Source organism: Pelophylax lessonae (assembly GCF_965119305.1).
Source record: "Pelophylax lessonae genome assembly, chromosome: 1".
Classification (NCBI taxonomy): Eukaryota; Metazoa; Chordata; class Amphibia; order Anura; family Ranidae; genus Pelophylax; species Pelophylax lessonae.
In genome coordinates, this window is record NC_138768.1 from 348,383,717 (window position 1) to 348,404,839 (window position 21,123).

At 41.8% G+C, this 21,123-nt stretch overlaps 1 protein-coding gene across 1 annotated transcript in view; it reads right to left on the bottom strand.

Moving 5' to 3' along the window:
• The window catches only part of DAPK1 (death associated protein kinase 1), a 257,141-nt gene that overhangs the window by 109,951 nt on the left and 126,067 nt on the right, over positions 1 to 21,123 (bottom strand). Inside the window, exon 3 of the mRNA XM_082258253.1 lies at positions 436 to 657. Coding sequence (XP_082114379.1) covers positions 436 to 657 — 222 coding nt within the window. The remainder of the gene's footprint in view (positions 1 to 435; positions 658 to 21,123) is intronic.

Sequence of the window (21,123 nt, forward strand, 5' to 3'; positions counted from 1 at the left end):
CTGATGACATACAAAGTGCAATTTGTCTTATAAATCAATCCAAAAAAGATCTTTCGTTATGCCCACTACATTAAACAGCTGATTGGTTTCTCCAGTTTTTTTTTTTTTTAAAGTCCGTTCTTCCATAAACACCATTACAAGTACATTTGTTTATTCAAATGTAATTTATAATTCCAGAGAGCTGCAGTGTTTTGCATGGTAAAGGGATGTTAAATAGATATTTGCTAGCACTTTGTGTTCCCTACTCGGCACCCTGCAGTGAAAGTAAACTTATTACTCAGTTGGTTTTGTTCAGCGAAACCCTTAGGCCTAAATAATGGAGAACCCTTGAAATAGCAGGCTTCAGTCTGTGTTGTGCACAGGAAGCACATTACATCATCCTCTCAGCACCCCAAACACAAACAAGCATATGAGGGGATGCTTTGTAGTACTTACAGCTCCAGAATGACAATGACATCGGTTTTGTTCTCATACACCTCATGCAGCGTGATCACATTAGGATGTCGGATCTCTTTTAGTATGCTGACCTCCCTCTCAATATCCTCCCGGGTCACGCCGCGCCGGCTTGATTTGGTACGTCTCTTTTTGATGAATTTCGCTGCATAGTGCCCACCTGTGCTTTTCTCCTGGCATTTCTTCACCACTGCAAACTGTCCGCTGCAGAATAAAGAAAAAAACAGAAAACCAAAATTAAATGACTATGACCTTTTCCTACAAATGTAAAATGTAACTTTGATAAAAAAAAAAACAAAAGAAGCAATTAAAAAAATATATAATATAGCATAGCCAATTGCTACACAATTCATATTGTAACTGAATGTTATTTAAAATGACTTTTCTTTTCAATCTGCAGGTCTGTCATTTTCTGTAAAATCCAATATGGCTAACTTAAGGTCTTCTGTATGCAGATGGTGTACAGAACGCCCCCCCCCCCAGATGGGTAATTTCCAGTTTGTATGATTGGCTCACTCATTTTCCCAGAAGTCTGCACTAAGATACGAGTCAGATTTTGGACACCCCTTGCAACATTTTTGGTGAGACACTCCCAAAAGGAAATCACATCTAAAAAAGGGGACGCAGACCCTGCTACTTTCCTCATTAGAACCCAGCAAACGTAGCAGCGGATAATTCTAAAATCACTCGCATTTACATTTACTTTGCACATGGACACAAAGAAACAATCAGCTATTCCTTCAGAATATGGCCCCTTTCACACGATCCGATCAGATCCTGTTAGTTTTTTAGGCGGATCTGATCGGATCCATCATGCATCCCTATGGGGCAGTGGATGTCAGTGGTGACATGTCCGCTGCCATCCGCATCCGATCCTGTTCGTGAAATCCGGATGGATGGAAACCCTATTTTCCATCCGTCCAGGGGATCGGATCGGATGACAGCGGACAGGCAGTCCGTTCTCATCCGATTCCCCATAGAGAGCAGTGGGGCTCCGAAACCTCCCTATCCGCACACAGAGCAAAGAGGGAGCTGTCACCTGTCTGCTCAGCGGGGATCGGCGGATCGATCCCCGCTGGGGAGCACGGAGTCCCCCGAAGGAGGCGGACCGTGTGAAAGAGCCCTAGCAAAAGGTAGAAATCTGCAACAAAGTTAACGAAAATCCTTGCAATGTACATAGATCACCCAGAGGTAATAAGGGGAGTTACGGTTTAAGAGTGAGAATCAGTTTTTTTTCTCTTTACCCTGCTGGAGGGATTCACCCCTCCATTTGTCTTGGTGACCACTGTTACTGAGGCAGAAAGTGGGAAGAAATTCTATATTTTTGAGTTATCATGAGAGCAAGAGGTGAGGGGAAATCTTACAGTGGGAACAAATGTTCTGGTGGCAATTCTCTTTAAAATGTAACTAAACCCAGGACCCTGCATTCACTATATTTGGTCTCCCACAGTATACAGAACATGGAAATGCCAATTTTTTTTAGCAAATTTAAACTGCTAAATATCTTTTCTCAACAGCAGTATATAGCAGTTTTGTGACTTCTATCAGTGTCTGATTAAAGCTTGCAGGAGTTTTCTTTCTCCCCTGATTGTCCTATGAGGATGCAGGACCCCTGACCCTCTGTCTGGACAGTACTCTCCCAAAAAAAAAAAAAAAAAAACCCTAGCAATACACACCAAACTGAGCATGTGCAGAGTGACTACAAAGACTCTGTCTTATTAGGAGATGGATTGGGGACAGTGGAAGAAGGGGAGGATCAGAGAAGAACGGATCAAACAGTCTTTTTAACACAATGCAAAGGATTAACCCATTAGGTTCCACAGTGAGTATAACAAGCATGCTTTACTGCAAATAAAGACTGATTTTACTTTTGTGGGTTTAGTAACACTTTAGGTATGGTACACACAATGAGAATATGGGACGAATGACTGTCTGGTTTTTTTTTTTGTTTTTGCATGCTAGTCTTATATCGAAAACTTTTAGGTTACTAGAGTTACAAAAATTTTTGTAAGACAGAATACAACTATGATGTAATATATTGTAATGTATTCTTTTGTTTCCGAGCATGCGTGTTCTTGGTTCGATTTTTATGGACGAATACTGTACTGATTAAACAAAAATTGTCCAGAGGCTAAAATTGGGAGGAGGAAATGAATATATTAAATAGTGAGCAATTCCTTCCACACATGCCAGGGTTCTAGGGATAACCCTGGACTCTGCACTGTCCTTTCAGGCTCATCCAATCCCTGTCCAAATCATGCCGCCTTAACCTCCGCAACATCGCTAGAATACGCCCCTTTTTAACCAATGACACCACCAAGCTTTTAATTCAGGCCCTGGTTATCTCTCGCCTCGACTACTGCAACTCCCTCCTCATTGGATTACCTTTACATAGACTATTCCCCCTTCAGTCCATAATGAATGCTGCTGCAAGACTCATCCACCTTACCAACTGTTCAGTGTCCTCCACCCCTCTCTGCCAATCCTTTCACTGGCTTCCACTCACCCAATGAATAAAATTCAAAGTGCTAACAATAGTTTACAAAGCCATCCACAACTCTGCCCCCAGCTACATCACTAACCTGATCTCAAAATATCAACCAAGCCGCTCTCTTCGGTCCTCCCAAGTCCTCCTGCTCTCTAGCTCCCTTGTCACCTCTTCCTATGCTCGCCTCCAGGATTTCTCCAGAGCTTATCCCATTCTTTGGAACTCTCTACCCCAATCTGTCTGACTGTCCCCTAATCTATCCAACTTTAGACGAGCCCTGAAAACCCTTCTCTTTAAAGAAGCCTACCCGGCTACTAACTAATACACTGTTTCACTTTCCCCATCAGTTCATCCCCAACAGCTATTACTTTTTGTATCAATTGACCCTCCCTTTTAGATTGTAAGCTCTAACGAGCAGGGCCCTCTGATTCCTCTTGTTCCAAATTGTATTGTAACTGTAATGTCTGCCTTCATTTTGTAAAGCGCTGTGCAAACTGTTGGCGCTATATAAAAGTCCTGAATTATAATAATAATGTCTTTTAATGAAGTAATCTAAATGAGAACATATAAAACGGTTATCGCAGAGACTGGATACTTAACTTTGCCTAACTCTTTTTTCAAATGAGGAACTAATAGATAAGAATGAAACCAGTTACAAAGTTGAATTATTTTTTTCGGTTTGGTTCTTCTTTGTCTATCTCAAGAGGGTGTGATATCAAACCCGAAGGAGGAACATTTATTTATTTAAGTCTGCAGCTGTTGACTTTTAAAAATCAGGTACCTACCAGAGCCTGGGGACCAGCGCTGTATTCGTGCAGCCAGTTCTTCTTACTCCTGCGGGTCCTCTGCCCCCCAATCTTGGAAATGATGGCTTTCTGAGGAACCAGTGCCAGCGAACTCACTGGTGTTTACAGGGATTCTGGAAGAAAGGTCCCAATTTGGAAATCAGGAGAAGAGACCCCAATTTCCTGATTTTCAGTGGTGGTACTTACCTTAGAAGCCACTGTTACTAACAAATAAGGATGGTCCGGCTCCCTCAGCTCAGCCATGCTGGAGCTATTAAGGCTCTGTGGAGTAGTGATCCACTGCCTTAAGGGGTAAGCTGAAAAGCCAACCAGGGTACATTCATTTATTGAAAATACCTTGGTTGGCAGGTGTCTAGACTCCAGCTTCTTAAAGCGGAGTTCCACCGTGGGAAAGTTTTTTTTAATAAAAATACCCCCGGGACAGTCAGGGCTAGTGCATTCCACAATGGCTAGCCTCTGAACTGTCCCGGGTTGCACTTACCTTTTAGAAGAAATACTTACCTTGAAAATGTATTGTCCAGCGCTGCCATCTCAGGTGTGGGCAGCTTGAAGGCAACGCGATCCTCTTCTGTGTCCTCTTCTGTCTTCTTCGGTCCCACGATGCACTGCACCAGCCCCGCCGTCACTTCCGGTGCCGCAGCGTCATCCCTGCACAGCTTCTGGGCATGCCCAGAAGCGGTTTAGCAAGGTATGACGGCGCCTGCACCGGAACTGACGTTGGGGCCGGTGCAGGCGCATTGATTCCTGGGAGCGATGACGTTCAGCTCCCAGGAATCATTGCAAGCCAGGAAGTGACGAATCGCCGTGGCCGCCGAGGGGAGGAAGAGGAAGTAAGGTAAGTATATTTTCTTCTAAACGTGGTAAGTAAAAAAAAAAAAATTGCGATTATCCATTTGTTTTTCAGGTGACCCGGAGCAAGAAGATGTAGGTATGTATAATTTTAGGGTGGAACTCCGATTTAAGTCTGGACATGCCTTTTTCATAGATTAGAAGTTCCTCTTACAGATATAAAGGACAGTCCAAATTTCAGAGCAATAAATTAGTCCAAACCAATCAAGTCAAGTCATGCACCATCAACCCAATGAGAATATATGCAAACAAAGTGAAAGAAAACGGGGCTCTCTCAGTGCTAGTCTAGCCAACACTGTGGATAGTGTCGTACTGAGTGGAGTAGTCTAGCACCGGGATAGGCCTGTTTTCTTTCACATTGTTTGCATATATGACAGTCCAAATTTCCCTCTGTTTTTATGGGCTGTCTCTGAAATTACTGATACTAACAATTGGCAACTCTGGCACTAGTGTTTTTTTTTTTTTTTTTTTTTTACAGCAAGAAAAGACAAACTAACTTCATGTCTAACGTCGTGGTCCTTTTTCCTACCAAATAACTGTCATAGTCACCGATTTACTGCATAGCTTTGAGGGCATCTTTAAGACCTTTATTCCCAGTATGTTAAGACCCAAATCAGGTCCCATTCTGGGTCTTTATTTTCACATTATATTCATGGAACACATATTTGTATCACACTTTGGATCCCTGATAATATTTCCTAGCCACTTAGATCTAGGCAACAATACTAGAGCTTCATGTACTCTGATGCAAACGATGTGGTTTCCGGTATGTGGTTGGTCTGCTTAGCAGTGGGCATGTTGTGCAAGTAAGGGAACTTCAGATGAGTTCAATCATTCAAAACAACAAACTCTGGATAACAGCAAATTATTGCTGACCTAACTTTAAAGGGAGACCATACATTTTAAGCACAGTATAGGGCTTTAAATGTAGTTTATTTGCTGTCTATGCCTGTCTTGCTGATGCCCACACCCTCCATCACTATGGATAATCTCAGGACAGTCAGTGAGTAAAAAGGAAATTCTCTTCAATAGAATAACTGAAAGAAATATTATTTTTTCCCCACTATAGTCAAAATGTCAAAAAATAAAATTGTCTGGCCCAAGGCTTTAATCTGGGAGCGCTTACTGCCAGGAGAAAGAGATTCGTTTTTAGAATCATCTACAGAAATATCCATACTGTCAGAATATTTTGCATCATTGCCATCAGTTTAAACATAAAATTCCACATAGCAATCTGTCAATTCAACATAATGTGGAATTACATCTCTGCAAGCATAAATGAGCAAAGAGCATACATTTTTTTTAATGCAGACACTGCAATTAATTAGTTAAAAAAGGTAAAAACCAGGTCTTCCCCAAAGCACTTGTAAAATCTTGCCAAGTTTATAATAGACCATGTCAAGCTTTCCTAGTAAAGCTTCAGACTGTTAATCAAGTGATTCGAGATGAGAACTATTTCAAGGTGACCTTGAACAGATTCACAGTCTCTTCTAAGCTACAGTGCTTTCTGCTTCATAGGACTGAGATTTACATAATCCTAGAAGTCTTTCCGCTTTGACAATATAGTATTATTTTTCTTTGGGGCAACTTATATCGAAGGTCTCTCCACTTTGGTCCTTTCACAAAAAAATAAATAAAAAGGAAATATTAACTGCAGCGATATGAAATAAGGGATGTCCTGTTGTAATACAGATCACTAAAAACTTTACGGACATTATATTCCCTTTTCATTCAAGCAATACGTATATAGTGTATGTGTTTTAGTAATTAAATATTCAATATCTGTATATTGAATAAACAGACTATAGGTGGTGATTAACAAATTACTTTGCACTGTTTTGTCCTAACAAAAGACTGACATTTAGAAAATCATAGGTTTACTGTTTTCTGGAAGAGAGAAGTGTTGGGATAAGCTAAGCCCCCGTTCACACTAAGGCGACCTGTGAGGCGACCTCACAGGTCGCCGTAGGTTGCCTTCCATAGGGAAGCTACGGACCCGTTCTAATAGGAGCGACACAAGTCGCTCCGACTTAGAAAAAGGGTCCGGAGCTTCTTTGGGGCGACCAGGAGGCGACCGCCATAGACTTCAATGTTATGAAGTCCGTGGCGGCCGCTCCTCGGAGGTCGCCACCCGAAGTCGGATCGCCCCTATGTGAACGGGGCCTAAATGTGGGTTTCGGAACAAACACGTAGATTTTGGGGTCCCCATAATACGGATTAGGGAATTAATTTCATAGCATATAGGACAAATAGCAAATAAAACAACCAAATACAGCAAAAACATTTATTAGATCTAAAATCACTTGTCTGTCAAAAAAAGTTTGTAGGCACATCTAAGGCTAAATAAAATAAATTCAGGGCATTGCTTTTAAAAGTGAATCCACCATGTGTCAAGCAAGATCACAGTTCTATAGAGCAGACTAAAAAAATACAATTATTTTGACTGCTAAAAGTGATTGTAAAGTCTCGATTTAAAAAAAGAAAAAAAGAAAAAAAACAAATATGTTATACTTACCTCTTCTGTGCAGTTGGTTTTGCCCAAAGTGGCCCGGGTCCTCCTCCTCTTGGGTCCCGCTTCCCTGCTCCTGGCCCCTCCCCTCCTGTCCAGTGCCTCCACATCAAGCAGCTTGCTATGGGGGCACCCGAGCCGAGCTGCAGCTCCGTGTGTCCATTCAGACACGGAGCTGCCATTCCACCCTGCCCCCTCTGTCTCCTCATTGGCTAACTGACTGACTGACAGCCTCGGGAGCCAATGGCGCCGATGCTGCATCTCAGCCAATCAAGAAGGAGAGCCCTGGACTGCAGTATGGGGTGCTATGTGTACATTCATGAGGAAGAAGAATGAACTTAAATGATTTTAGCAAATGGCTGCAATATAACAAAGAGTGAAAAATTTAAGGGGGTCTGAATACTTTCCGTACCCGCTGCGTGAGGCATTTCCCCATCAGAACTGACTGTGTTGATGGGGGAATCAAGAAATTTTCTTTCCTTCCACCCATGGAAAGAATATCAAATCATCTATGGACTGCATAATCCCCGAGTAATCCACTAAAGCAGACTTTACTGTTTATGTATGCTTTAAATGTCCAGGTCCTTTGGTGTATAGAATCAGTAACTGAAGATAATCCTGGTCGTTCCTCAATTTAATAACACAATGTTACAATTATCCAGACAAAGGAGCTTGGTAGTTTACGGTTTAAAAATGGAATCAATGAGAGATCCCATAACCAATGTAACAAAAATCGCATCAAATACAAAAATGTGCTTAAACCATACATCTTAGTGACTGGTAATGTGCATGGTATACATGTGTTAGGATTGAGTATGGCAAAACCAATTTGTTTTACAAAGGAGGATCAAGTCACACAATGAATAGAAATGAGTGGCTTGCGCTGGAACAAATACTTCAGTAATAACAGTGATTTGCAGGGTGATCTTCTAATACCTATTAAATTACTGCTGAATTAGAACCCTGGAATGGATCTTTTCACTACGCTTGGCAGCCTGCCCTCACTCTTTTGCACCCGTATGTCACAAGCCAGTGACTAGCCATAAGGTTATTTAGCCGTCACATCAAAACAATGATCAAGCCACATGTCTGAGTCAGTAATGTCAGACAGAAAAAAACTGAACATGTCAAAACCAAACAGACTTTCTTGAAAAGTGCAAATTAATGAGGGCACCCTACAAGTCGGCAAGCAAGCAGAAGAATATATTTACCAAAGAAACACTTTCAGTTATCAGTTTTCTAGAGCACATTTTACTGCCGGTTCACATAATGCGATGCATTGCTGTGCAGATCACATGCGATGTCCGTGCGTTGCGATTTCAGTCATAAATGTATGGCTGAAATTGCATCACATTCGCACCAAATGGTGCAGGACCCTTTTTTGGTTTGCACTGGAATTGGATCGCATGGGTGTTCACACCTATGTGATCCGATTCCTGCACCATTTCACAGTTGGCACTGCAATCTGCGAACCACTCTGGGGTGTCAATAACTTTACATTGACAAGCCCAGTGATTCGCAGATCTCAGTGTGAACCACTGTGTGATTCTGGTGCGATACGGGAACCGGCACTGATTCGCAGGGTTTCCCGCATCGCACCAGTGTGAATCGGGGCTTATAGTGACATTTGATTGATTGCAAAAAGGAGGAAGGATATAGTTCAGATTGTATGCCTGACTGGAATTAAAATGATTGTTTACATTGTCTGGGTGCCAATATTACATAGATTTGGTGAATCTAAAGCCAGTTACGCACTGGCCTAATATTGGCTGGTTCAACAGAAACCGGCCAACATTCAGGACTTATGTACAGCAGCCTGTCCAGCTTCTGTCGAACAGGCATGCTGGAAAAATAGCAGCCGATCAGCGCCTGCAGCCAATAGCTGCAACCGCTGACCGGTGTGTTCTGGCGGGAGATCGCTATACTAACATGCACAGTTAGTACAGCAAGCTCCTCAGTTTTTTTTCCATTCAGCCCACTGGGTTGAACAAAATGTGAAAATGTGTACCAGGCTTAAAATTGTCAGTACAAAGATTTTATAGTCAGATTGTTACCTGTATGGTAACCCCCAATGTAGAATCACTAGCTCATCTGTTCAGGGGTATCAGAAAAATATTAGTCGGATCTGGAGGGAGTTGGCTCCAGCAAACAAGTATTTTAGGATTGTAACTAACATATCTTTTACGAGAGCAGCAAGGGGGGTCGTTGGCTTAAACTAAAATTTGAATGTAGTTTTGATGTAGTTTTCACATTTTACCAGCTTTAGGTTCCACAGTTTCATTTACAGGATGTGCAGAATAATCCTCCACCTGCAATCTGTCTGTCAAATACATGAAATTGGTACCCCTACTGAGTGATTGCTGATATAAAACAAATTATGACTATCACTGTTACATTATACTGTTTTTGAACAACGGGGTACAGTAAAGCATGGGTATTTTACTGCATAGTAAACAGAAAGCATGGCATGCACAATCCAATCTGTTTGCCTTAATGAACAGGCTTCAAACCTAGACCCTTCAAAGAAGTACGGTCTAGTATTTAAAGTGGAACAGCCAGATAGTTAAGTCCTGTTAGATCACTTTATGCTGGCCCCTTTTGCAGATATAGCAATGTAAAACCTGTAAAAATAAGTGCCTATACGGTTTTATAATCCAGCATAATCTATCTCACCCTGGTCTGCACATGCTCTCTATTTGTTGGCACCGTGCCCAAAATCAGAGCCACTAGAGGCCGATCTGCTGACAGCCTAAAGATTTACTGCTGCTCAGGGGATTAAGCAAATCAGCAGCCTCAGGCAAAAAGAAACCGTAACAATGGTGTAGGCAATTTACAGCACACTCATTTTGGTAGCATAATTATCAATTCCTTGCTAAAGAACATTCTTTTTATCAAGTTGTTGGAAGTTCTGCTTTAAGTGCCGGTTCACACTTATGCGCTTGTACTGCGAATGCTATGCGTTCTAAATAGTCTCCAATCGCATGCATTTACAAAATTCATTGAATTCGTGACACTCGTTCACATCTATGCGTTGCGATCCAGATGTGAATGTGATGCGATGATAAAAAGGGTCTTGTGCGAGTTTACAGAGTTGCGTTGCGAATTTAGTCTCCATAGACATCAATGTAAATCGGTCTGGACTCGCATTATCAGTTCAGATATGTGCGAATTCTTATGTGCGAATTTTTATTTTTTGTTTGATTTTCCCCTCAGCTCCACCCCTCCTGAGCTTAATTAACATAATCAACGCAATAAAATTTTCATTACAATCGCGCTGGTACTATTGAAAAACACAAGGGAAACTCGCACTGCAAATTCGCATTGCAAGCGCAAGCGCATAAGTGTGAACCGGCACTTACTGCAGCAAAAATCAAGATTTCATATCACAAGTTTCCTGTTTTTTAGCATAAGACATCTAGTGTGGGATTATGGTTGGCAAAAAAGCAGAAAATGTAGAATTGTATTTTGAACCTCACCCCAACATTATCAAACAATCCAACAATCTCCCTATGTAAACAGAATACTTCTTCATTACAGTGTCAGTCAAATGATTATTGAACCACTGAGATCAGGAAGTCCCAGCCAGAAACATGTTCCTCTTTCTGCTAGTGACTGTAAAGCTTCCAGCTGTGTGGTTGTCTGTTCAACATAGATGTTGATTTCACAAGGTCAGACAGAGAGGGCAGAATTATCAATAATTCCACATCCTACATCCTAAGACGTTCAAATGTAAATCAGGATTTTTCACAAGCAAGACAGATTTGTGTGTTATTTTAAGGACTAAAAAAATGGGATTTTTGTACTTACCGTAAAATCCATTTCGCTTTCGTTCGTTGACGGACATAGTGCTCCATAAACCATAACTACTGGGTTATATTGCCTCCTCTAGGAGTAGGACTAGGCAGAACAAACAACACCTGGCTACGCCCATAGGCCGTCCTCAGCTTGGTATATAACCCCCCTCTCTGCTCTAGGTAATCAGTTTAGTAGCAAGAGGGGTGGGTGCTGTGTCCGTCGAACTCAGAGAAATGGATTTTATGGTAAATACAAAAATCCCATTTTCTCTTTCGTTCATCGACGGACACAGCGCTCCATAAATCATAACTACTGGGACGTCCTTCAAAAGAAGTGCCAAAATGAAAATGAGGGGGTGATGAAAATAACACAAGGCTAAACATAAGTGCCCTTAACCAGGACAGAGGAGGCCCATCTGAAAAATAAAAGTTTAAAGAAAAACATCCCTCAAGAGGTAACAGCCCCTCATTAACAACAGCCTGCAAAACTTTGAGGCCAAAAGAAGCATCTGCAGATGCCAAAGTATCCACCTTATGGAATTTTCTGAAGGTATGCACCGACGACCAAGAGGCCGCCTTGCAAACTTCGAGTAGAATGTGCCGTCACAGGGAAAGGTGGAACCTGACCTTAATGGAATAGGCCTGAGTAACCACAAGGACAAACAGAAACAAAGAAAGGGCGCACCGACCTAGCGCATTATCCTCAATAATAGGCTTTATTCACGCAACATATAAAATGGCTACTCACAAACACAGGTGAAAATGATTATAACAAGCTCAGTTGCTCCAGTGTCAGGAATAGTCCATATGTTAGTCCATAATCCAATAAGATGACGGCTGACGCGTTTCGAGGCAGTGGCTCTGCGGAAGAGGCTGAGCCTCGAAACGCGTCAGCCGTCATCTTATTGGATTATGGACTAACATATGGACTATTCCTGACACTGGAGCAACTGAGCTTATGATCATTTTTCACCTGTGTTTGCGAGTAGCCATTTTATATGTTGCGTGAATAAAGCCTATTATTGAGGATAATGCGCTAGGTCGGTGCGCCCTTTCTTTGTTTATGCTTGTCTTTAGTATCGTTCATTTACCCCAGTCCTTTTTGGGCAGTAAGACCTTAGCCATCCAAGATGCCAGCTGTGAGTTCCGTGGGGAGTGTGGTCGGGGAGCTTGGATTCCTAGCGCAGGAGAAGGGTGGTATCACCTTGTTTTTTTGGAGGCCTGAGTAACCGTCTGTCTGATCCATCTGGAGATGGTAGCCGAAGAATTGGCCAGCCCTTTTTTTGGTCTGTCTGTAACCACAAAAAGCAAGTCTGACCTCCAAAAGGACCTCAAACCCTATTTTACTGTTCTGCATTGTATCGCTTTGATGTAGGCTCAAAATTTAAATAAAAATTAATTAAAAAGAGAAAAAAAAAACAGGAATGCACACAGAGTTTAACTTGTGTTCATAGAATGTTGACCCAAAAGTATTATGGAACACACATGAGTGTTTTACATACTTGTGAAGAAATTATTTCATTTTTGAGGTCTTCCCATGAACATTATAATTATTATTTTTATACATATAATCTTTTTTTCTTGTGTTTAGTGAATTATAAGCAGCTCAAAAAATGGGTTTTATGCTACCAGCATTTAAGGAAAAACATTTACGATTCTAAATATTTAATTGGACAAGAAAATGTTTCTTATTAATATTCGCCTGCACTTTGACAATAAATGCACATATATTTGTGACTGGAAAAATAAGAAGTCCTTGATTCTCGCTTTCTCATATCTGCTCATTTCAACAGACGGCATGCTAAAAGCTAGGAAGAGCTTATCTCCTAAGAACAGTTAATTGCAACATGATCTAACTTTAAAAGTTTCAACATTCCCAAGCTAAGAGTAGTTTAATAAAACAGATATGGCAAATTCTTTAAGCCGCTTACAAATACCTCTCAAAAAGCACTTAAGTCTTGGACTGAAGTCTAACTTTAGGTTCTCCCGGAGTTTGCTCTGACAGCTTTTCACTTCTTGGCTAGTACATACAAATAAGTCTATTCTACAATTTCACAAGAAATGGTTTTGTGAGCAGAGTAAAGTTTTCTTAAAGAAAAATCAGTTTTTGTCTCGTCAACTACCACTATCCATTTGATTCAGGAAAGAATTACAGAGATTGCAACAGAATGGTAATGATTTGCAGTTGCTGGAAAGGCCAGATAGGCTTTTGCCTATAGGTGTTAATGAAAAAGAACAGGTGACTTTTCTCTGAAGTTCTTGCTTATATCTTTCCATCATCCACAGAAACACAGCCGTATCATACAACTTTTGCTACACATTGTTACAATATTCCAAACCAGGTTAGACCCCATTCACACTGGTCGCCTGACAAGTCGCGGTGGGTCGCCTGCCATTGATTAGCACAGGACCCGTTCTAATAGGAGCGACACAAGTCGCTCCGACTTAGAAAAAGGGTCCTGTACTACTTTGGGGCGACCTGGAGGCGACTTGCATTGAATTCAATTATATGAAGTCCGTGCATGTCGCGACGAGGTCGCGGTGCACGCTGTGCACCGCGACTTCACAGGTCGCCCCAGCAAGTCGTGTCGCCCCTGTGTGAATGGGCTCTAAAAAAGTGCTGTGTAGGTGTAGGCTCTCCTAGCAGCAGGTGCCTTTTTTAAGGTATCAAATGTTGAGTGACTATAGGCTCCTATGATCGAAATCTGGCCCTAGTTGCTACTATACAGCAAAAGTTACTTTCCTGTGCATCTGCTATGGTCAGAGGGTTTTTACCCACATAAGGGAGACCCACCAAGCCACTGCACTGCTGCTTAAAGCTTAAAGTGAATGTAAAGTCTTGTTTTTTTTTTTTAAACAAACATGTTATACTTACCTGCTCTGTGTAGTTGGTTTTGCACAGAGCAGCCCAGAACCTCCTCTTTTTAGGTCTCTCTTCGGTGCCCCTGGCCCCTCCCTCCTGTTGAGTGCCCCCACAGCAAGCAGGTTGCTATGGGGGCACCCAAGCCAAGTCACAGCTCCTTGTGTCCATTCTGACACGGAGCCGTGACCCAGCCCCGCCCCCTCTCTCCCCTGATTGGCTGACTGACAGTCGCTGGAGCCAATCTCGCAAGCACATGTTTCAGGCAGTTACAAGCTAATAACTGGATTTTTAAAGAATGCTGGTATTCATGCCCTATATTCAAAAGGTAATATTACTCAAAATATTTCAAGCCAGGAAAAATCTTAAATCTAATCCATTTCTTTCACAGAAACCCAGGTTCTGCTGTGTTAACATCAACTCCAGCAGACTCTTCTGTAATACAGATGCCTGTTGGGAGAGCAAGTCTAGACGCAGGGGCCTGTGTCAGGCTGGCATGCATGTCCAGCATGACAAAGATCTTTGCCCTAGTCCACCTCTAAGAAAGACAGGCAACGCCTGGACCAATTACCCGAGAAGGCAAGCAGACGGTGCACTGGCTTTTGGTGTCTTCCCAGCACCTAAGCAAAATGAGGAAGGGAAGCATAAGCTGCCAAATAGTTCTTCCCAATATTATAGTTTTTGTTGAAGGAGGAGTACAAGAAATACAGTGTCTTACGTATTTTGGGTATTAGCCAGAAGTATAGCCAAATGTGAAATGCGTAAGCCACAGGATTTCCTGTACTCCACCTGCAATAAAAACTACAATATTCAGTAGAACAAGTTGCAGGCTTTCACCTCCTTTTCTCTAGTCCACCTCTTGCCACAGGTACTTGCACGCTGTAGCAGAATGTAGACAAGTAAACATTGGGCCAGCCTCACTGCAGGATGTTCCCATGAAAGGAATGAAAAATATTAGGCCCCTTTCACATGATTGGGCCCGCCTGTCCATTTTTCAAGCAGACCCGATCGGGCCACCCATTGACCTCTATGGGGGGAGGCAGGTGTGTTCGCTGACACCTGCCTGGCATCTGATCTGGTTTACCTGTTTTTCAGGCAGAACAGATTGGGCCTCCCATTGACCTTTATGGGGAAGCGGATGGCATCCGATCCAACAAGATGCGCTGAAAACAGACGTACTGCGACACGTCCGCCATCTGTCCAGCGGGTCAGATCAGATGAAAACAGACAGGTTGTCCATTTTCATCCGATCTCCCCATAGAGGAAAGCAGGACTCAGACAGGTTTGTCTCTGCACAGTAAGCAGAGACTGATCTGTCATCCGTCTACTCAGTGGGGACCACTAAGAAAGCGGAGTCCATCCAAAACGGATCCACCCTGTGTGAAAGGGGCCTAACTGGTCAGGAAAGAGACATGTAGGCTGACGTTACTGATAGATAATAAATGTCATGAGATTACACGACACGTTGGCGGATGACGTATGTAAAAAGGTCTTCTGACTTCTTGATCTGCATACCGTATATGCTGGCGTATAAGAAAACTTAACCTTAAAATATCCCCCAAAAATCGGGGGGGGGGGGGGGGTTGTCTTAAAGAAATAGCTGTTTGTCTGTGTCCAAGTGAATATGTTTGGAGTGGTTTGATCATCATCAGTCAGCTGCTGCACCTGCAGAGCTCCAATGAGAAAAGTGGCAGGGTCTACACTCTTTTATACGTGATCTCCTTTTGGGAGTGTCTAACCAAAAATGACATTTTTGCTACAGGGGATGCTAAAAATAGGATTTGTACCTTAGTGCAGACTTCTGGGAAAACCAATAAGGCAATCACACTAGCAAGAAATGTCATATCTGGGGGGCGTTCTGTACGCAATCTTGGTGTACAGAACAACTCCAGGTAGCCATATTGCATTTTACAGAAAATTACAACACTGTAGATTGAAAAGAAAAGGTCATTTTTAAATAACATTCAATTACAATATGACTTGTGTCACAACTGTATAGGCTATATACATAGAAAAGTGGAGTTTCCCTTTAAAGACACTCTTCAGAAGTTAAATCTAAGGAATTTATATGTGCAATTCTTTACAATCATTTTACGGAGGTAAATGTGTAACAATATATTGCGACAGACATCCTGTTAGCACATTGAGTTTATGTAATCTAAGCTGAAATCAACTTGTGTATGGAAACAAGCACTGAGGATTTTCTGTCATGCGTCCACACAAGGAGTGAAGGGAATGCTTCCCATTGGGGACACAAACAGCAAGTTGACAAAAGTTACTGACACTACTACTTTATTACACTGTGCTTTAAGAGAATGAACAAGAGGATAAATGGCAACTAGCTGCACAAGCTGAACTAGCATTTAGACAGCCCCTTTATACGTTTAAATGAGCGTAAATACAAAGATAAGCATTTAAGTGCTTGACGGTGCATAGCAATCAGCCATATGCTTTGCTCTAATAGAAAAATAGTCTGACTCCACTATAATTTTATGTCACATGTAGTACAATCCAGTGAGCCAGGGACGCCGGAGAAACCACACGGGGATGCAGTTATGCAAACTCATCTTATGGTCTCCATGCAACTGTAAGCTGGCTGGTGTATACAGCCTGGAATATCATTAAAGTCACAAGTTATTCCAGTCAATTTAACCTTTTACTGGTCAATGCCTTTTGCCTCGGGGAGTAACTACATTTTAAATTCAAATAAGGAGCCTGGCTCACCACAATTTCTTTTCTCTGCTTTTGATTTGATTTGATTTTTTTTTACATTTCATTTTTAACTGAAGGTAAAGCTAAAAGTTTTATAAAAAAGGTTAAAAATATTCAGTTTATCGAGTCCTCTCTGACTTGCCTCCATGGTAACAATCAACTAAATGCCAAACTAAAGGGGATAGGCAACTTGCACCAAAAAAATTTGCATGCCGTAAACCAAAGCAGAGCACAACCTTCTCTAGCGTTGTTCAAAAATAATGTTCTCTTACCAATAGGGCAGCCTATTCTTCTTTAGCTCTGCATTAGGTGCTTACATTTAGGCTACATGTACACGGGACATTTTAAAAAGTCCTTTGAACGCTGGAATTTAACAGCTATGTAAAGGACATATAAAACGTCCGTTGTGTCGCGTTTGCAGCCGCGTTTAGCAGGCGTTTGCACTCACATCCGTTTTTTGAGGTCAAAAAATCATTCCCCTTTAACCACTTAAGCCCTGGAAGATTTTAACCCCTTCCTGACCAGGGGGTATTTTGCGATTCGGCACTGCGTGACTTTAACGGACAATTGCGCGGTCATGCGACGCTGTACCTAAACAAATTTGACGTCCTTTTTTCCCCACAAACAGAGCTTTCTTTTCGTGGTATTTGATCACCTGTGCGATTTTTTGATCATGCGCTATAAACAAAAAAAGAGCATAAATTTTGCAAAAATAACAATATTTTTCACATTTTTTATATGAAATTCCCAAAAGAAAAAAAGGTAAAAATCTAAATTTTTTAACATTTTAATTTCCAATAATTTTTATTAAGGTTTTATGAGAAAGTAAACAAAATTTACAACGTGCAAAGTGTGCAAACAGGGCTCGGTCAAACATAGCGAAAACAGCTTGGCAATTGCAAGACATGGATTAGAGAAATACAAATATGTATAGTGCAAAGTATAAAAAATATAAATTAACCAAAGTAATCCATAGAACGGTAACTCAAGTCAGAATAGATACACTGCCTCCAATCCGCCACACCGGTGGGCAGCGGGCCCGGGCCCCGTCCCCCTCCCCGGCGCCCCTCACGGGAACACACTGCGCCCAGGGAAGGAGGCGGCCCCCACCCCCCAATCCCACCATCGCATACTGAACCGGGGGAGGCATTTGCCATCGGTCAGTGCACTGAGAGTAGTAGAAGTTTTGAAGGAAGAACAAGGGGAGAAAAAGGAAAAAATAAAATAAAAAGAAAGGAAAAGGAAAAGAAGGAAAAAAGAGAAAGAGGAAAAAGGAAAAAGAGCAGTAGCGGCGTATATAAAGGGGTCAGCGTCCAGGCTCGTCCCCCCTCCCCCCATCAGGGGCACTAACCATCCCCATTGCCCGACAGGGCAGCGACACTCCTCTGTCATGGAGAGCCGGCCAGATATCAGATAACATTTTAGGCCAATTTGTTTTATGCTATATATTTTTGGTTAAAAAAAAAAAAAAAAAAAAAATATCGCAAAAAGCGTATTTTGATTGGTTTGCGCAAAAGCTATTGCGAAAAGGAAAGATTTTTGTCATTGTTGGTTTTTTTTTAACGCGTAATGGTGGCGATCTGCGATTTTTTTTGCGGGACTGCGACATTGCGGCGGACAGATCGGACCCTTGACTGACATTTTTGGGGTTACCAGTGACACTACTACAGTAATCAGTGCTATACATATGCACGGTTACTGTAAATCGACACTGGCAGTGAAGGGATTAACTTTATTTGAGAGGGAGGGGTTGTGTGTGTCCCTAGGGGCGTGATTCTAACTGTGATTGGCTGTGGCTTGAGGTGTAGGAACAGTGATCAATGGTCCTACATAGTAGAACCGTATGATCTCTGTTCTTACACAGAGGAGAATGACAGGTGGCTTGTTTACATCAGCCGCCTGCCTTTCTCCCGCTCTAACGGACGATCATGAGTTCCCTGGCTGAAATCGGGTTCGCCGGTCACACGTGCGGGGGGGGGTCCGTGAGCGAGCGGGAGCGCGCCTCCAGCGGCACGCGCTCGCTCCCCAGAGCCTCACAGGCTAGTGGCGTACCCATACGTCACTTTGCCTGTGAGGGGCGGCGGTCGGCAATTGGTTAAAAATGGAAAAACGCAAGCGCTAAACGCTGGTGATCGCGTTCGGTTGCGTTTGAAACGCTGGTAAACACACGTTCTGAACATCCTGAACGCAAATAATTGCTTTCCAAAAAACGACACTGAACTCAACTGCCTCTAAATGACTGTAAACGACCCAGTGTACATGGACAGATAAGATAACATAGAAGTGGGTTCAGGGGCTTCTGAAAAAAACGCCAAACTGCTCCAAAACGGCCGTACATGAGGCCTTAATGAGAAGGCACCATAGCCAATCTTTGCTGATGAATAATTAATTCTTCATATTATTATAAATTGGATCAACATTATGTTCTCTCCTTCACCCTCCCAACCAGTGTCCTGATACCAAGACAACCCAAGCCTATTCATTGGTAGGCCTAAAATGAAACCTGTCCCAAAAAAAAAAAAAGAAAAGAAAAAAAAGGTTGTTGAAAACTGATTTTTGTCCCTTATTATTAATATTATACAGGATTTATATAGCACCAACATATTACACAGCACTTTACTGCATAAGGGCAGACATTTAGCCATGTTGTTCCTTTTGAGGTTTGGATGAAGGAGATTAAAGAGTGGTAACATTTTCAATAAACTATTGACAGATCGGATAATATCTTCAATTGCCAAATCCAGTTTTCCTATCTCAAAGTCGTGCAATAGGCTGTCAGGTCAAAAGCAAAGAGGTTGTGTGGGGCCTGCAGTTTGTTATCTTTAGTATTTTATTGGTGTACTCACTGTTGGGTCAAATACTGATATAGTGAACATTGCTGAACTGGCACTACAGCTTCAGATTCCATTCTTATCACTAAACTATTATATGATGATGTGTCATACCCTGTCACACTTTCCTTCGCAGTACAACCTACTGGATTATTTGCACAAGCTTTAACAGATGGCAATGTTGGAGTGTGTTTCACATCAACAAACCCACAAGAAAACCGTGCTTTTCGCTGTTCTGCACCTTCTGCACACATTTTTAAATACGGTACATTAGATAGAGGATAACAAGTAAAAATAAAAGATACTAATAGCAGTATGGAAGATTCTAAATTTCTGTGCTTACAAGTTTAGTATATTTCTGTAAAACCTATTGTGCTTCCCCTTTAAATTTATATGAACCTAATTATTCGCATGTGGCAATAAAACAGTTTAACAAAAAATATATCAACAAAAGTGTAATAAACAACCAAAATATACCATAACTCAATAGATATATACTTGTGAACAAATCAGTCAAAAAAAAATAAAAAGCATTCACATACAATAATGTCCCACAATCACAAACAAGTATATAAATATAAATGGAAAAAAACTCCACAACAGAAACAAAGTCCAGCCTGCAGTTCTTTAGCGGCGAAACATTTTGGGCGGAGTCTGAGTTGCTAACACTTTCATGCTTACTGGCAGACAGCGTTTAGTTGATGCATGCTGTATTTTGTTTTTCTCATGCAAGTACCCATTGGTGCCTTTTATTACAAAAAAAAAAAAAAAAAAACTTGACATTATTGCACTACGAGTCTGTCCTTTTACAGGACAGTTTTATTGCATGTATGAGCTTTATGTTAGAGGTCGGATATTTCTGAATATCTACAGTATCTCACAAAAGTAAGTACACTCCCACATTTTTGTAAATATTTTATTGACACTTTGCTACAATATAAAGTAGTGAGTGTACAGCTTGTAGAACAGTGTAAATTTACTGTCCCCTCAAAATATCTCAACACAAAGCCATTAATGTCTAAACCACTGGCAACAAAAGTGAGTACACCCCTAAATGAAAATGTCAAAATTGGGCCCAATTAGCTATTTTCCCTCCCCGGTGTCATGTGACTCGTTAGTGTTACAAGGTCTCAGGTGTGAATGGGGAGCAGGTGTATTAAATTTGGAGCTATCACTCTCACTCTCTCATACTGGTCACTGGAAGTTCAACATGGCACCTTAAGGCAAAGAACTCTCTGTGAATCTGAAAAAAAGAATTGTTGCTCTACATAAAGATGGCCTAGGCTATAAGAAGATTGCCAAGTCCCTGAAACTGAGCTGCAACATGGTGGCCAAGAACATACAGTGGTTTAAAAAAACAGGTTCCACTCACTGTTCCAGAATAGGCCTTGCCATGGTCGACCAAAGAAGTTGATTGCACGTGCTCAGCGTCATATCCAAAGATTGTCTTTGGTAAATAGACATACGAGTGCTGCCAGCATTGCTGAAGGGGTTGAAGGGGTGGGGGGTCAGCCTGTTCATGCTCAGACCATAAACCGCACATTGCATTAAATTGGTCTGCATGGCTGTCGTCCCAGAAGGAAGTCTCTTCTAAAGATGATGCACAAGAAAACCCTCAAACAGTTTGCTGAAGACAAGCAGACCAAGGACATGGATTACTGGAACAATCTCCTCTGGTCTGATGAGACCAAGATAAACGTATTTGGTCAGATGGTGTCAAGCATGTGTGGCTGCAACCAGGTGAGAAGTACAAAGACAAGTGTGTCTTGCCTACAGTCTGGCACAGTGGTGGGAGTGTCATGGTCTGGGGCTGCATGAGTG